This window comes from Typopeltis vanoorti, chromosome 4, assembly GCF_054136105.1.
Source record: "Typopeltis vanoorti isolate ZY-2024b chromosome 4, IOZ_Tvanoo_1.0, whole genome shotgun sequence".
Taxonomy (NCBI): Eukaryota; Metazoa; Arthropoda; class Arachnida; order Uropygi; family Thelyphonidae; genus Typopeltis; species Typopeltis vanoorti.
The window spans coordinates 30,111,653-30,130,672 of record NC_143552.1 but is presented as its reverse complement, the minus strand read 5'-3'; the positions used below and the strand labels follow the sequence as shown (position 1 = coordinate 30,130,672).

Genomic DNA, 19,020 nt, shown 5'->3' with positions numbered 1-19,020 from the left:
CCTGATTAATTGTATGTCTCAATCATATGACCCCTTTTCTGCCTATCAACCAGTTTCTGTAACCCACAAATCTTTAACCTATTCTCGTTAAGTTCATTCCATAGACCTGCTACTATCTTGGTCACTCGTCTCTGAATCCTCTCCACCTCCTCCTCATCATCAAGAAACGCTGGTGCCCAGATCTGCATGCAGTAGTCAAGATGGAGGTCTTATCAAGGCTCGATAAAGAGGAATAATAGCCCACTTGTCTCTACTCGTCAAAGTATTCTTCAGTAACCAAGTAATTTGATGAACTGCTTTAGCCATTTTTGCTATGTGTCCCCTAAGCTTTACTCCCTATTCATGAACACTCCCAAGTCTCTGGCTTTGTCAATTTACTGGAGTACAGTTCCTTCAATGTGGTATACAACTGGTAATCTTTTCACTCCAAAATGCATAACCTTACACTTTGCCACATTAAGCTGACATCCATTCTCCTTTGCCCAGTCTGCCAATCTATCGAAATCATCCTGCAAAATTTTGACATTATCTGTATTAACTATTGCTCTACCCAACTTCGCATCATTGGCAAATAACTGAAAATAGTTTCTCTCGGATTCTTTCCTATATTGTTAATGTACAAATTAAACAGTAGCAGTCCTAGAACAGCACCCTGCAGCATTTCACCAGTCACAGGCCTTCTTTGGACTCCTGAATAAACTATTTTCTGATATCTTTTCATCAACTATCCTCCTATCCATCTCACCAACCCTATATCCATCCCATATGCTGCAGTTTACTGATTAGAATTCCATGTGGTATACTGTCAAAAGCCTTTGCAAAGTCCAGCAGTATTGCTGGAAACCCATTACCTTTATCCAACAGCTATCACTGTATTATAAAACGTGATCAAGTTACTGAGGCATGACCTACCCTTCACAAAACCATGCTTCCCCCCATACAGTATCTTATTTCCATCTACCCATTCCTGTATTTTGCTCTTGACCAACTTCTCCAATACATCCTGACATGCTGATCAGTCAGTAATTTGCTAGATGTAGCAAATTTCCGACCAGCAAATTATATTAGCCTGCTCCCTATATATCATTTGTATATCTAAAATTTCCTATTGAGCTTTTTTTCCCCATCTGATTGATGTATACTAATTCTGGCCTTAAAGTCTCCCATTACAATTTTCAAGTGATGTTCTAACTGCACCCTTGCTAACTGCACTCTTACTCAGTTTCCATGTTTTTCGTTGTAAAGTTGGAGTGCATCATGCTAAGTCTTAAATTTCTTTATCAGGATGACTTATTGTTGGCACATATACTTGGATGGTCTTGAGAGTATATCTTTTTGAGATTTGGATAACAATACTTGCTAATTCGATCAGATATGCTGTCAAATTCTGTCATGTTGTTCTTCAATTTTTTGTTAATCATGAATCCAACTCCACCGAATCTTTCCTTATCTTGGCTTCTATAATATAGTATGTCTTCATTTTTTAATTGGCAACTTACTGTGGAATTTAAGAATTTCTTCACTGTTACATCTAACTTCACACAGTCCAAGAATGTCCCATTTTAGTTGCTCTTCAGTTGGTCGTGGTTCACTGCTCAGAGTCCCGGAGTTTAAAGTTCCAAGATCTAGTCTCCAAGAGCAGGAGGATCTGGTTACCTGAGAATTCTTAACACCCTCTGCCTTCATGTTTAACTACCTGCTTCCGCAGGTAGTAATAATGTGGCCTCTTGGGAATTTTAGGGCCATTTTATTCCTGCTTGTTTCATCTTGGAAGATTGGACCGTTATTCACTATGCTGGTTCACGAAAATATTGCTATTCACTCCCAAATTTTCACTCCCAAAACCATGGGTCAAGGGGCTCTTTATTCAATATATTCAGAGCTCCCCTGATATCCAACAGATGGTAATCAGGGTTTCTCCCTATCTACCATCTGAGGTAGCCAGTGGAAGCCCTGAGATGTTAGCAGTGCATGGGAGATGGTCAAGGGATATTTGAAGAAAGCAGTATCAGTGTATGTAGTTGGTTGCTGCTATAGGCAGAGGATATAAGGATAAATGTAGATGGCATATATTGGCAAATTAGCATGAGTGCAGGATGCAGATCAGGTAATTATTATATGGGACTTCATCTATGAGGATATAGACTGGTACGAGGAATGGTCACAACAAGAAAGGAAATGAAGTTTATACTGCTTGGAGATAATCACATGTGATATGAGGAGGAAATGGAGGAGACATCAGGTTCAAGAGTGCTGAATTTGGTTATAGCATCGGAAAACTTAGCAGTAACCAGTGTAGCTGCACTGCCTCCACTTTGAGAAAGCAACGGTTGTCTTGACCTTGAGAATGCCAGACATGCAGAATTTTCTGTTGAACAAGGGCATATGTGAGATTACAAATTAGGTGATTATGACAATCTGAGGAGTCAGCTCAGAGCAGTCCCATAGCATAAGAATTTAGAGAGATATTAGCAGTGCATGGGAGATGGTCAAGAGATATTTGAAGAAAGCCGTATCAGACTATACCCAGAGTCAGGAGTTAGGTGGATGAGCAGCATCATTAAACCTGAGTGGCAGAAAAAGTTGTGGAAGGACTATAAAGAAAGGTGCTTAGCAATCCCATGAGCAGTATAAGGCACAGACAAGAAGGGTCACCTGCTAAGGAAAACCAAAGCTGATTATGAGAGGAAGCTAGCTGATGAGTTTCAGAAAATTCTACAGAGTTCTTTTGTTATATGGAGAGTAAAAGGAAGGATGACTTTCACAATGCTGATAGTATGAAGTTAACAGAAACAAATGAAACAGTTGAGTTACTGAGTGATAATTTTGTAAGGATAAATTTACCATCCATGTGGAAATATTGCATTGCCAATGTGACATTAACTGATGTGGGAATAGAAATAAATGAAATGGAATTACATTATTGAAGAACCTTAATTCAAATGCAAGAATGGTATTAGATGAGATATTTTCAGTGTGTACGATGAGAATGTGTAAAGGAATTGGCCCAACCTATTTAATGTAAGCTTGTTTTGGGAAGATGCCTATGGAGTAGAAAGAGGGTAAAATAGTTTCACTACATAAAAAAAAAATTCTCCAAGATAGAAATATCAGTTATAGGCTAGTCAGTATTTGACAGGATGCTACATGAAACTGTTGCATAACAACAGTTCCACTTAGCATCCTTCGATTTATAATCAGAGCAAATAGAGGATGGGTATGAAACTTGTGATTTGGATATCATGATTGTTGATAGACAGATATCATAGAGGTGTATGGGGAGTTGGGTCTGGGAGAGAGAGCAGGTGACTAGTGGTTTGCCACCTGGCTCATTACTTGGTCCGCTGTTATTTAATTTACATATCAGTGATATAGGAAGTCATTTAATGGAAATATTCAGTCGTTTGCTGTGATACAAAGCTGTGAAGAGTGATAGTCAATGAAGATGATGTAGAGACCATTTAGGATGACTTAAAAATTGGCAGTATGGGAAAGGATAACCTACCAGTTTAACATGGACATGTGTAAGGTCATGCAGTTTGGGATAAAGAGATTACAAGCTTTGTACTGTAATGAAGGAACCGAACTGTAGAAATTGATTAATCTAGGATTTAGAGATGATTATGAATAGATAGTTGACTTATAGAAGGGCACATTACAAAGGTGACCAGAACAGCACATCAGGTTATGTGGTTGTTGAGGACCATTCTTCTTTATAAGTCTTTAATTAGTCTATTAGACTTCTGCATGTAAGTGTTGAAAAAGATCCAGAGGCAAGTGATCAAGATTGTGGCAGTTCCACAGAATTTCCCTATAAGAATAGATTGAAGGTTTGTGGGCTTCAAAAACTAGTTATTTAAGTTAAGGGATATTACATCCTATATTGTTTCATAGCCGAATAAGAAACTCAAAAAGTTTCATGCCGAATATAGAAACTATATAAATAAAGTTCGGTGAGTCCAAGCTTAAGCAAATACCTGGATAGTGCAACACATAACCCATTTGGTAGTGCAACACTGAGACAACTCATAGCAGGGTGGAGCAAGCTCCAATCACTGTTCTTGGTATTTACTCATAATGTGAAACCCAGCTCCTAGGAGCTGTATTACTGTTCTACATTATGAGAGAAGGTCAACTGGTCTGGGTAGTGAAGTTGCTGAATTGAAGCCTTTGGCTCTTCATATAATTAGTAATTTCAAAAACTAGTTTATATATATATATATATAAACTAGTATATATATATATATATATATAATTAAAGGAATTTCATAGGATTAACACTAAAGACTTTTTTTCCCAGTACAACAGCAGGAAGGAAGGAAGAGAACAAACAGTCACTCCAAGAAATGGATTTCCAGAGTTGGTTGTGAGTGCCTTGTCATTGAATGAGTATGAGGAGAGGTATGATAAGTAGCTTGATACTAATAAGTCAGTGCAGATGGTATCTCTCTTGCAGTTATACTAAGAAATTGCTCAAGAAATAAAGCTCATCTTATGTCACCTTCACAAGCTGTCATACTCATTTGTTATCTACTCAACAGCATGGAAGCAAGCTTGTATCCAGCCTGATCCTAAAAGGGGGTGGGGAAGAGAGTCATCAAACTACCATGCCATTGTCCTCACCTCAGCTCTCAAAAGTGAAATGATAAGGAAGGTGATCAACAAACATTTCCTTTACTTCTTAGAGAACCATCATTTTTTATTATTGATCACCCATATCGATTTTGCTATTCTCATTCTACAGCAGACCTCCTCTCTAACCTAACCCTCCATCTTGCCCTTAGTAAGTGGATTGCCAGCTCTTAGTCATTCATTGCATGTGTCATTGTTGGATGGTTGTTAATCATCTGATTTTTTACATCAGTACTAGAGTACCGTAAGGATCCGCTTTCACCTACACTCTTCCTCCTATACATCAGTGATATCTCTCTAACATCCAATCCTATTCATAGCTTTCTTGATGATATTAAATTTCATTCCTTTTCATCATATGTAAAATCTTTTAGTCAGACAATTCAAGCTTCAAGATCTTCTATGGCCAGTGTCTTACACACTGATCTTCTAACTATTCTGAAGTGGAGTGCAGATATTTTACATTTACACTCCGTCTTCCAGAAGAGAGACCATGCCTCACTCCCCACCATCACCACCACTTTTGATAACATTCTGCTCTTCAACCAAGATTGGTTCTCTCTTCTTGGGTTGTCTTCCATATCTAGCCTATTTTGGCATAAATGCACATTCTTAGTATCTTCAACTTCCAAAAAGCTTGGTATGCTTTTCTGTTCTAAACATTATTTATTACAATTAATGATTTTCACTGTATTATAAGACCTTGATCAGGTCATATATTGATTACTGTACACAGATTTGATTACCTGGATTTTCAGAAGGATGAAAGATATTGGAAAGGTTCTAGAGATAATTAACTAAAGTGGTTTCTGATCTTTATAATGTTGGGCATGAAGAAAGATTGAGGAAATGGAATTTGCAGAGTCTAATGGATAGGAGGAGGGGGAGGAATTATAATTATAATATATAAGTTGGTAAGGGTTTATTACCAGATTAATGTAGGAGCAGTTTTTTAAAGAAAGAAGAAACATGGGGGTGAGAGTAGTTTTTTTTTTTTTGCATGGAGAGTACTGAGTAATTAGAATGAATTATCTGATTACGGCGAGTGCAGAGCGAGTGAAAATATCTACAACAACAGTTTGATGAGTTGTTTGTGATAGTGAGACATTCCACAACAAGTCTTTTGACTCCATGTAGGTCAGATGATGATGATGATAATTTTTTTTCTTCTCAACTCCTAATACTTTATAAATCTCTATCCATCCACCCTTAGAATATTGTTTTCACATCTGAATGGCACACCAAAAATCTTCCTCTGAATGCATTATTGTATTCATGAGAAACATTCATTTAATAGATGCCCTTATCTCTGAATCCCTCCAACTGCTTTCCCATACATGTTCTATATCTGCATATATCTTTTCTGTAGTTATTTCCATGGACACTGTTCTGCTGATGGTGACCAGTTCAGCAGAGCAGTATCCATGGATATACATACAGACATTTATGGGAGATAATAAAAATAATTAGTTTTCCTCAACATTATCAGGTTGATAACTAACTTGCATACAGTGAGCAAGAAGCCATGGTAAGAACAGGTGTTGGATTAACTGGTTGGCTTCAAGTTGGCAAGGGAGTTAGGTAAGCATACCTACTTTCTCTTCACCAATTTAGTATCTATGCTGAAGACATTATGCATGTACTATAGGATTAGCTTAACACAGGAATTAGGATAGGTGGCAGATTGATCAGACATCTAAGGCACCCTGATGATACAGTACTCCATTGTAATGACAAGAAAGAACTAGGATGGATCTTTAACAAATTTAATGAGATCAGTAAGAACAGAGGACTTCAACTCAATCCTAGTTAGACAAAGATTATGGTTCTCAAAGGAAATGTAGACAGAGAAACTCCTTTCTCCTTAACAGAGGAAGAATTGAGGAAGTCAGCAAATTCAAATACCTGGGATCTTATTAATGTGAAAAATTGCTGTTCAGAAGTCATCAGAAGAAGACTAGGAATGACTAAAACAACAGTCAGAGACTTGTTTATAATCTGTAAGGATGAATCTATCTTCACAAGAACAAAGTTGAGAATTCTGGATGCAGCTGTTTTTTCCAACAGTGACTTATAGATGTGAGACTTGGAACCTAAAGAATTCTGATAGGATAGTTGCTTTTGAGGTAGGATGTTACAAAAGGCTGTTGAATATCATATACTGAAAGGCAGTCAAATGGACTGCCTTTCAGAACTAAGGATTCTTAAAGATGATATTATTATTATTATTACCCCAAGACCTCATGGAGTCAAAGCTCATCTGGGAGGTCCTTTTATCACACCACACATCTCATCATACCATGTCTTAAACACACTCAAACTCCTTGCAGACACCACACTCTCAGGCAAGGCATTCCAATCATTCACAACTCTGCACGAAAAAAACCTGCCTCTCACTCCCCTACTTACACCCTCTTTATACAGTTTCCAGGGATGACCTCTGGTTCCCCCCCTGATCTCCCACTATTCTCTGTAGAACTTCTCCACCATTGATCCCATAACAACCCATCTTGTAGGTCTCTATCATATCTCCCCCTCTTCCTCCTGTCCACCAGACTCTGCAAATTACATCTTCTCAATCTGTCCTCATACTCAACATTCCAGAGGTCAGAAACTATCTTAGTCAGTCACCTTTGGACCCTTTCAAACATCTCTTCATCCTTCTGAAAACCTGGTGACCAAATCTGGACACAATAGTCCATGTGTGGCCTAATCAAAGCCTTATACAATGGAACAAGAATCTCCCTACTTCTACATGTCAGTGTCCTCTGCATCATTCCCAGAAACCTTTGTGTTGTCTTCACAATTTTGGCGATGTGTCCCCTAAATTTTAGATCCTTATCCACTATCACCCCCCCCCCCCCAGATCTCTTATTTCCTCTACCTTCAACAATATATTCTCACCAAGCATAAATTCTGCGTCCCATCTTTGTTTTCCAAATTTTAAAACCTTACATTTTGCAACATTGAACTCACATCCCCATTCCTGTGCCCAATCACTCTATTTATTCAAGTCTTCTTGTAAGGCCATAACATCTTCTTTAGTCTTCATGGTTCATCCCAACTTTGCATCATCTGTAAACAACTGAATATCTCCATCCAAATCTTCGCCAATATCATTAATATACAAGTTAAACAGTAATGGCCCTAAAACAGACTCCCAAAATCACAGGTCAAGGGGCTCTTTATTCAATATATTCAGAGCTCCCCTTATATCCCTCAGGCACTCCACTAGTGACTTTCCTTTTTCTGGATATCACACCCCCCATACACAACTTGTTGATACCTATGAGATAGCCAGTCTCCAATCCAGTGCACTAATCTAATATCCAACCCCATCTGCTCTAGTTTGACATGAGGTACTCTATCAAAAGCCTTTGCGAAATCCAAGTATATTACTGTGTATCCTTCTCTTCTGTCCAAGGAAGCAGTCACTTCATTGTAATAAGTAAGTAGATTACTAAAACATGACCTCCCTTCAACAAATCCATGCTGTCCATCAAAGATAATGCCATGGTTGTCAACCCAACTCTGGATCCCAGTTCTCACAAGCTTCTCCAACAACTTAACCAAAATAAATGACAAACAGATAGGCCTATAGTTTGATGCTTGAGTTCGATCACCTCCTTTATGAAGTGGCACAATCTTGCCCTCCTTCCACTCCTTAGGAACTTGACCAAGTGCAAGACTCATATTAAAAAAATATGTCAAGGCAGGTGTCAACTCCCTGGCACATTCCTTTAGAATATGCGGTGATATATTATCAAGTCCCACAGCCTTATTTACATCTAGTTTACTCAACTCCCCATACACCTCTTGCTCACTTACAGTCAGTCTCTCCTCCCCATCATCAACTGCTCTCCATCTGTCCCTGAAGTCACATTCACCAGATTGAAAGATCTTTATGACCTGCTCATTAAGTATCTCCACCACACATTCTGCAGTAGCTGTCTTTATACCATTTTCTCCAATCAGTGTCATCCTTCCATAATCATTCTTTCTTTTGCTGGCTACATATTGAAAGAACTTCTTAGGATTCTTTTTTGGCTTCATTAGCTAACTGCTGTTCATACCTCTCTTTAGCTACTCTAATCAACCAAGTCACCCTCCTTGCCTGGTCTTTGTAGACCTCATGGAATTGGTTATTTCCACTTCTCTTATGCTGCCTCCAAAATGCCCTCTTTCTCTGTATCGCATGCTTAATCTCTTTATTCATCCATCTCACACCTACCTTATTTAACCTTCTCACCCTTGGAATACATTTAAACATTGCATCTACTAGATAGTTTTTGAAAATCCTCCAAGCTGCATTGATCTCTTTTCCAGCTAACTCCTCATTCCACGCTACATCTGCAAGCTGTCTCCTGAGCTCTTCATAATCCCCCCCCTTGTAGTTCCACATATACCCTTTTTTCACAGGGGTCCTTGCACTGCTGGCAACCACCCAGATAATCACCTCATGGTCAATCTCACCAATTGGTGGATGATTTTGCAGGTCATTTATAATTACATCCTCTGATGAGATGACCAAATCCAAGACCCTCAATCCTCGTGTGACCTCTGTTACATACGGTCTGAGGTAGTTATCCCTCAAAAACTCAAAAAACTCATTTTCTTTACTTCCAGTTGGTATCTCATCATTCCAGGCTATATTGCAATACTTAAAATCACTCATAATGATCACCCTTTTCTTATTTGCTTGGCTAATTTGACTATACATTTCACTATCACCACCATCCACATTACCTGGTCTATAACATTACACCAAGTATTTGATTCTATTCACCTCTATCTCACACCATACGGCCTCAAAACCACTGGCACTATTCCCATCTTGCATATCTACTTTGTATGGACATAACTCTTTCTCTATCATCAATAGCACTCCCCCTCCCTTTTTACCCCTTCTATCCTCACGAAACACATCATACCCTTCCATCATTCTATTCCTGTCAGGATGTTGTCCTCTTCCAACCATGTCTCACTTATTCCGACAATCTTTGGATGCACAAACACAATTAGTGCAACCATTTCATCTGCCGTGTTTCTAATAATTGTAGCATTTGTATACAAACACAACAGCTCATTTCTGGAGCTACAGCTAGTTCCACTGATACCACTCACTTGATGTGATCTCTCCATGCTAAACTGGGGCCATTTCCCTTTCTGCTTCTTCATTTTAGAACCCTTTTCAATTCCAACTGTTTCCTCTTGATCCCTGTCATCCCATTCCTTTCCTGCCTACACATGCTTTCACCTCCTCTTGGAGCATCCACCTTTCTCATGCTGTGTACTCCTGTTCACCCTGAGCCTCCCCATTTCCCTGCTCCCCTTGCACACCCATTCTCTCATTTTCTGTATTCATATCACTCATTTCCCCATTCATATCCACCTCTTCAATCTCTTTTGTCTTACTCTCTTGCTCTTCCACATCACTCCCCTCTCGATCTGATTCATTCTCTCTATTCACTTCTCTACCTTCCAGCAGCAGTCTCTCCAAGCGACTCACACCATAACCACTCAAATGCAGTCCATCGCTCCCATACAGCTCACTTTGTCCCTGAAACAGAATGTCCCTTGAAAGAAGAAAGCTGAAATACTTTGGACGTATTGAAAGGATGGAAGGAGGACTTCTCAAAATAGTAATAGAGGGTAAAGTTCCTGGAAAAAAATGGACCTTCTTCCATGAGATGGATTGATATAGTGTGTCTTGAGTGACTTATCTTCACAGTTGAAGCCTCCAGAAAAGCATATAACAAGACCACTTGGCAAGGACTAGTGTGGAACATCACCAAGGAAAGGAGCGACCATGTGGCATCTAATGATATCCAATAAGTAGATGGATGGAAAAGTGATTTGAGAGAATTGGTAAGAAAAGGAGATTATCTATTAATCAGATAGCTTAATAGAAAACTATATTTTTTGCTTGGTGCATGATGAATGGATTGCCAGACATGGTTATCAGGAGGACTCAACAAATACACTTGCCCACTCATACGTGATAAGTAGATATTGCCAGTTGACGATCAGCTGGAAACTGGACAAAATAGAATATTTTTTTATTTAATAAATTATAACTTTCTAAAGGATTTTTTTTTTTTAAGAGAATTTACATGCAACACCACAAGTCATCTTATGGAACTGCTGTAGACTTACTAGGACATACAATTTATTTTAAAAAATGGAGTAGTGGGGGGGGTACATTTTTTGCATGGTCAGTAGGATGCATAATTTGTTGAGCACTGGTCAATGATTACTTTGGTGAATAAGATCAATGAAGTGTGATAGTCTTTCTCAAATAATGATTAGTATGAGATACACATGATAGATAATAATGGTAATTATTATTATTAAACTGTGGGTAAGAAGCTAAACATGAATTTGTAATTATATCTACATGCTGTCTTCTGGAAGAAAGAGCTTGCCTCACTCTCCCCCCCCCCCCCACTTTTAATAACATTCTATTCATCAACCAAGATTAGCGCTCTCTCTTCTTGGGTTGTCTTTCACATCTAGCCTATTCTGGTATAAACACACATCCTTAGCATCTTCAACCTCCAGAAAACTTTGTATTTGTTCTAAACATCACTTATTATAGTTAATTATCTCCATTGTATGTATTTCCATTAGTTCCGTTCAGAAAGAGTGTACTATATGTGTGTGAAGAAGATGTATAAATTTATGACTTATAACCACAATAAATTTAAATATTGACATTGATGAACAAAATGGAAAAGGCAGACTTTTTAAACTTTTTCATCATGGGCTTTCCAGTATGACCCTGAAAACTAAAAGGCAAAGCTACTAGTGGACAATAACTACATCTTCTCCAGACACTGAAAAAAGACATGAATGTGATGCTCAAAAATGAAGATGCTGTTCATTATGTTTTTTGATGCTAATGTTGTCATGCACTATAATTATCTTCTAGCAGGACAAGATGATTAGTCAGTAATTCTAAATGTTTTGTAGCATTTTAAATAAAAATTCATCATAAACTATAAGGTAAACCAAGAAGTTTATCCCCACGGTAGGTTCTTCATCAGAGCCACACTCCTTCATGTTTGTTTTAATCGGTGAAGCAGTTTTTGGGCTAAATGCAGATTGAAACAATGGAATGTCAGATACATTTCACCAAATCTTGCTTTTATCACTTTTTTCCTTCTTTTCCTGACTTAAAGTTTCATTAAAGGAATTTTTTTTCCTGACAACATCAAGATATAAAGCACTGCAAAAGAGCAGAAGACTTAAGAGTATATTTAGTTTTTTGTTTTGAAGCATGGAAGAAGAGAATAATAAAGTGCATTGTAAACAATGGGGACTAGGACTACTTTGAATTTTGTAACTTCAGTGGTGAAAGTTTTATTTCTATTTACATGATCTAGTTTGTTAATTGCTATACTGTGTGTGCATATGCACGCACGCATGTGTGTGTGTGTGTGTGTGTGTGTGTGTGTGTTTCGATATATATATTGTTTGTTTGCTTTTATAGAATGTTATGTGTGGATCATGAAAATGCAAGGCCAAATATTGTGATGCTTGGAAAAGCTCTTTCTGGTGGACTGTATCCCGTAAGTAAAATTCAGAATTATTTTCTGTAAGTTTGCATTCCATTTCTCATACAGGGTGCATCAGGAGGGCTAGTACATAAGAATAAGCAATGTATATAGTATTTATTATTATTATTATTATTATTGCAATTTGGCCTCCATGGAGTCAGACACTCATCATGAGAGGTACACACTATTACATGCAATGCTCATCGAACCATGCTTTAAACTGATTCATTTCTACATCCACAACACCCTCAAGCAATGCATTCCACTCACCAACCACTCTCCATGCAAAGAACCTGCTCCTCACTGCTCTGCTCACATCCTCCTTATATAGTTTCCAACGATGACCTCTTGTTCTACCCCCCTCTGCCATTCTATGAAAAATCACTTTCATGTCGACCTGACAACAACCCCCGGCTAGCTTATATGTCAGAATCATATCCCCCCCCCCTTCCTCCTAATATAAATTGCAAAACCTCGTTTTGCAATTTACATTCTCTCATTCTGTCCTTGTACTCCATTTGTACCCTTTCCACATTGTGGAAAGGGTACAAAGACGGATAACAAAGATGGATCAATCTTATAAAAACCCTTCAGTAATTTGAATGTCTCAATCATATTACCCCTCCTTCGCCTATCGTCCAATTTCTGCAACCCACAAATCCTCAACCTATTCTCATAAGGTTTCCACAGACCTGCTATCATCTTGGTCACTTGTCTCTGGAATTGATTTCTTTTTCAGGTGAGGAATGATTGAGTTACTTGGAGAAGAAATACTTCCACTGAAGACCAATCACTCTGAGGCATTATTTGAAAAAGGCCCTGTAAAATTCCTCCACATGATACACTATAAGTAATATTATCATGGTCTTACTACATATAGTGAGAGAAATTCCTGATTTGCAGAAACATATATGTAAATAAATGCTTCTGTGTTGCATTGCTTTATTGTAGCATTGTATAAAGTTATGTATTACAAATTTTAAATGTATTAAAAAAAGGAAAAATTTGTAGCTGCAATCTGCAACCTATGCCAAAAAAGTAATAATTTAAACTCAAATTATTTCATGGAACTGTTGTGTAATTTTCACGCTCTTTAAATGAATATAAATTATACTGCATTACTTTATTTTCACAATTATTTTATTATTATTATTATCCGTGACACCTCCAAGGAGTCCAAAGACTCATCGTGGGAGGACCCCCAACTGTACAACTCTCCCTCTCTGCTTCTAAAATATTGACAAATAACACACTGAGAACTTAGCAAATTTCCAGAAATATACAATAGATATTTCAACTTATAATTACCATTAACAGTGAGTCATGATTTGGATACATAACTCCCTTTCAAAACAGTTAAAACATTATAAATTATGGAATGAAAGAATAATAGAAGCTAGAATAAAAATAGATAGAGGCTATTTAACAATAATTGGTTTATATGCCCCAGAAGAAGGAAGAGAACAGAATAATATTGATTTTTATAATCAGCTACAAAACATATATAATAAAATAAATAAAAATGACTACATAATTTTAGCAGGAGACTTAAATGCAAGAATTGGAAACATGAAAATTAATAATAATATAGGAATACATGGAGAACACACTCTAAACAGAAATGGTAAAAAATTGATTGACTTTGCAGTTTATAATAACCTAAAAATAATGAATTCCTTCTATAAACATAAAGATATACATAAATATACTTGGGCAACAAGAGGATAGAAATCACTATTAGATTACTTCATATTAAATAAAGATATCAAAATTTTCACTAGATGTTAGAGTTCACAGAGGATATGAAATAAGCAGTGACCACTTCCTTGTTAAAATAAAATTAAGATTACCACCTAAATGGCTACAAGTAACAAGAACAGAAAGAAAAATTGAAACATTTGTTTATAAAACTAGAGTATTGAATGACACAAATGTACAATGGCTATATGAACAAAGAATTAACCAATATCTAGATAAAATAAAACAAAATGAAGAAATAGAAATATAATGGCTTAATATAAAAACGATACTAAATGCAGTAGCAAATGAAAGCTTAGGAAAGACCAAAAAATTCAATAAAAGAAAAAACTGAAGATCTGGGATGATACAATCAAAGAAATAATTAAAAAGAAAAAAGAAGCCTATCACAAATGGTTAAGCAGTAAAAGATTAGAAGATGAAATAGAATATAAAAGAATAAGAGCCATAGCTAAAAGAGAAGTCAGAAAAAGACATAGAGAATCATGGAATAAATTTGTTTCTAATTTAGAACATGATTTATATAAAATAAGACCCAATGTATATAAGATTTTGAAACACCTAAATGCAGATACCAAAAAAAACATAAAATTAAACACTGAATTAAAATTAGAAGAATTTCTAAATTACTACACAGAACTGTGGACAGACAAATATTTTAAAAAAGACAACTGGCAAACAATTAACGAAAATGAAAAGGAAATAACTGAAGAAGAATTAGAAATCAGCCTGAAAGAAACAAGAAACGGAAAATCACCTGGAGAAGATAAGCTAGGTTCAGAACTATATAAATACGCAGGAACAAGATTCAAAAAAAGACTCTTATTATTTTTAAATAAAATTTACTCAACTGGTATCCCCCACAATAGAATGGAAAAAAGCAATTGTGATTCCTATCTTTAAGAAAGGTAATAGAGATGACCTAAAAACTATAGAGGTATCAGTATACTAAATTCCTGTTACAAAATATATAGCAGAATCTTAAATAACAAACTAATGAAATATTCCGAAAACTTTATTCTAGAGGTACAGAATGGATTTAGAAAAGGACGATCATGTATAGACCCAGCCTTTTGCCTAAAATCAATTGTAGAGAAAAGAAGAGAATATAATTTGGAAACACATATTGCATTTATTGACTTTGAAAAAGCATTTGACAAAGTTAAACAAAACATATTATTTAACATATTAAAAGAAAGACAAATACCAAATAATATCCTAAAAGCTATCACAAGTATATATGAAAATAATCAAATACAAATAAGATTAAATCACGAGCTATCATATACAAGAGAGATAAACCAAGGGGTCCGACAGGGATGTCCCCTCTCAGCAACTCTTTTTAATATCTACTTAAATGAAATAATAATAAAGTGGAATAAAAATTTACATCAAGGAATTAAACTTTCTCCTACAGTGAACTTAAACACTCTCCTCTTTGCCGACGACCAAATAATAATTACAAATTCTGAAGATAACTTACAGAAAGCTATTTTAGATCTAAATGAGATAGCCAAAGATTATGGTATGATAATATCAACAGAAAAATCAAAAACTATGGCCTTTAAAGGACAAGATCCAGCAAGAACTAAAATAGTAATAGATAATAAGATCTTAGAACAGGTGAATTCATTTAACTACCTAGGATGTATGATCACATATGAAAAAGACATAAATGTAAAATTTGCAAAATATTTAAAAATAACAAGTGTAATTAACTCTATATTTAAACCAAACCTAGTTCAAAAACAAACCAGGCTAAAAGTATACACTACATTAGCCTTACCGGTCTTAATGTATGGAAGCAAAATCTGGACAATAAAACAAAAAGACAAACAAAGATTAACAACAGCAGAAATGAAGTTTATGAGAAAAACTGCAAAGTATACCCTATTTGATCACAAAAGAAACGAAGATATTATGAAAGAATTAAACCAAGAACCGGTAATAGAAAAAATTAAAAAATATTAACATAAATGGATGGAACACGTTCAAAGAATGAAAACAGAAAGATTACCAAAACAAGCCTTAAAGTACAAGCCATTAGGAAAAAGAAAACCAGGACGTCCTCTTAAACGATTCAACGATGACTTCTAAGGCCAGAACAGGCCATGCTAGGCCTAAATCTTTGATACGTATGATGATGATGATGATTATCCGTGACACCTCCAAGGAGTCCAAAGACTCATCGCGGGAGGTCCCCCAACTGTACAACTCTCCCTCTCCGCTTCTAAAATGTTTACAAATAACACACTGAGAACTTAGCAAATTTCCAGAAATACACAATAGATATTTCAACTTATAATTACCATTAACAGTGAAGTCTCCATTCTTTCCTAGGTATCTGCTGTACTTGCTGATGACTCCATCATGCTAGTTATTAAGCCTGGAGAGCATGGCTCCACCTATGGTGGTAATCCACTTGCATGTAAAGTTGCTATTGCTGCTTTAGAGGTATGTAAAAGAGCACAAGTGTTTTCCCTTTATTCTTTTTGTATGGATTTGTGATTGAATATATTTCCTTGATATAAAATGCTTTAATGTAAATTTTAACAAAATTATGATTATGGGGAGGGGGCATGCGTAGAGACTACAGGAATGAGAAAACATTTGTGGAACTTGTACCAATGGGTCAGGTGTTGAAGAAGAAGGGAGCAATGGTTGGAGGTACTGATAGCAGGATAATGAAACAGTTCTAGAACAAATCTCTGCTTTTAATTCCGCCTTATTATATTGCTTACATTTATAAGCAATATAATAAGGGAGTTTGTGGCATGCAGTTTTTGCAGCATGTATGCGTCTCGGGAATTGGATATCTGGCTTCAGAGAGTATGGAGTCCTTGTGTGCTTAAAGTGCAGGTAGTGGGAGGAAATAAATGCAGCAGATATCTCAATAACTGACCTTGTTGCTCCAGGAACGGAAAATGAATACAGGAAGACGAGTAGTGTGATAGGAGAGAATGAAGAAAAAAATGTGAATGAGAAAATAATCATTGATAGTGTTGAAGGCGTGAGTGATTGTGAAAGTTTAGATGGTTTTGTTTGGGAGAGTGAATTTCGATTTAGAGTGACTGACCTGCAGAGGGAGATAGAGGAGCTGAAAGAGGAGGTGGAATGTCTTGGGAGAAGTATGATAAGTATGAAAGATGAGATTAGAAGAATGGAAGAGATAAATGCAAGGCAAATCGGAATGGGGGGGAGAGAGAGAGTTTTGGGAATAATAGGAGAGGAAAGAAATTTGTGAATGATAAAAGACAAGAGAATGGAATTGGATATGGAAACAGGAGAGAGAGAGAGGTATGGAAGTGCTAGAAGAGGAGAGAAGGAATGAGAGAGAGAGAGGTATGGGAATTCTAGAAGAGGAGAGAATGGAAACAGTAGGAGAGACAGAATGAGAGAGAGGTATGGGAATTCTAGAAGAGGAGAGAATGGAAACAGTAGGAGAGACAAAATGAGAGAGAGAGAGAGAGAGAGGCAGGGGAGTGCTAGAGGAGTAGAGAATGGAAACAGTAGGAGAGACGGAATGAGAGAGAGGTATGGCAGTGCTAGAAGAGGAGAGAAGGAATGAGAGAGAGGTATGGGAGTGCTAGAAGAGGAGAAAATGGAAACAATAGGAGAGAGGGAATGAGAGAGAGAGGTATGGGAATGCTAGAAGAGGAGAGAATGGAAACAGTAGGAGAGACAAAATGAGAGAGAAGTATGGGAATGCTAGGAGAGAATTGAAACAGTAGGAGAGATGGAATGAGAGAGAGAAGTATGGCAGTGCTAAGAGAAGAGGAGAAAATGGAATGAGAGAGAGAGGTATGGGAGTGCTACAAGAGGAGAAAATGGAAACAGTAGGAGAGAGGGAATGAGAGAGAGGATGGGAATGAAAGAAGAGTAGAAAATGGAAACAATAGGAGAGAGGGAATGGTAAGAGGTATAATGTATGGGGACTCAATGATCCGTGGTGTTCAAGATAGGATGCATGAGAAGTGTTTGCCAGGAGGAACGATGGAAGGGTGGCTTTGGCAGTTAAGAGAGGTGAAATGGTGGATGAGATGATTGTGATGGTGGGAACAAATGACTTGAGTGGTGCTGTAAATAGGGCAGCAAGAGATATGAGATTCTTGCTTGAGGTGGTACAAAAGAAGACACAGAGAGGAAAGATAGTGTGTGTGTGTGTGTGTGTGTGTGTTGCCTAGGTATGATAATGGCAAACTGAGCAGAAGAGCAGTAATATTGAATGACATAATAGCTAGAATGTGTGACAAGAGAGGACTGGAATATGTGGATGCTTGGAGTGAATTTGAGGACAGAGAGGAATTGTATGCAAGAGACCACTTACATTTGAATGAGGAAGGACGTAAGCATCTGGAGAGATTGCTGTTCTGAAAAGTCAGTGTGTCCCAGGGAGGATGGTAACAGGGGTGGCCTCTTGTGGGAATGGATACTTGGGAGAAGGGAGACAATGTCAGGTAACACTGAGCCCAGTGGAGTCCAGAAGAGATAATGCTGGGTATAGAAACAATGGCATTTATATACTAATGCCAGGAGTATCCGGAATAAGGGATAGGAATTGGGGGCACAGATAGCATCAGCCTTGCCAAAAATTATTGGGATCACTGAGACGTGGTTGACAGAAGAGGATATAATAACAGGAATAGAAGTCGCTGGGTACAACATTTTTCGGCAGGATAGGAAGGGAAAGTGTGGTGGTGGAGTACTGCTTATGATAAGTGACGACTTATGTCCTCTAAGAGTGGATACTTTGGAAGGCTACGTGACACTAATGATTTTAAAAGCATGTGGTGTGAGGTAGAGGTGGGCAAGACAGGATATTTAGTGGGGTGTTGCTACAGACCCAGGAGTACAGAGGGTGGGGACCAGGAAATGTTTAGACAGTTGAGTTTGGCAAGTGCAAGAAGAATGATTGTTATGGGAGATTTTAACTACAGTAGTATAAACTGGGGAGAGGAAGATGCATGTAGCAATAACGGAAATGGAATTTCTAGAATTCTTGAGGGACAAACGTCTTAGGCAACATGTAATAGAGGAACGAGAGGTTCAAGAGTTTTGGATTTGATTATAG

The 19,020-nt window shown here is 37.2% G+C and overlaps 1 protein-coding gene across 5 annotated transcripts in view; it reads left to right on the top strand.

Annotated features, from left to right (window-relative positions):
- Oat (Ornithine aminotransferase precursor) overlaps positions 1 to 19,020 on the top strand; it is a 279,809-nt gene that overhangs the window by 210,568 nt on the left and 50,221 nt on the right. For all 5 annotated transcript variants that reach the window (XM_090391734.1, XM_090391735.1, XM_090391736.1 and 2 more), the window contains exons 6-7: positions 12,125 to 12,203; positions 16,290 to 16,403. In XM_090391734.1, the coding sequence (XP_090247860.1) occupies positions 12,125 to 12,203; positions 16,290 to 16,403 (193 nt within the window). The remainder of the gene's footprint in view (positions 1 to 12,124; positions 12,204 to 16,289; positions 16,404 to 19,020) is intronic.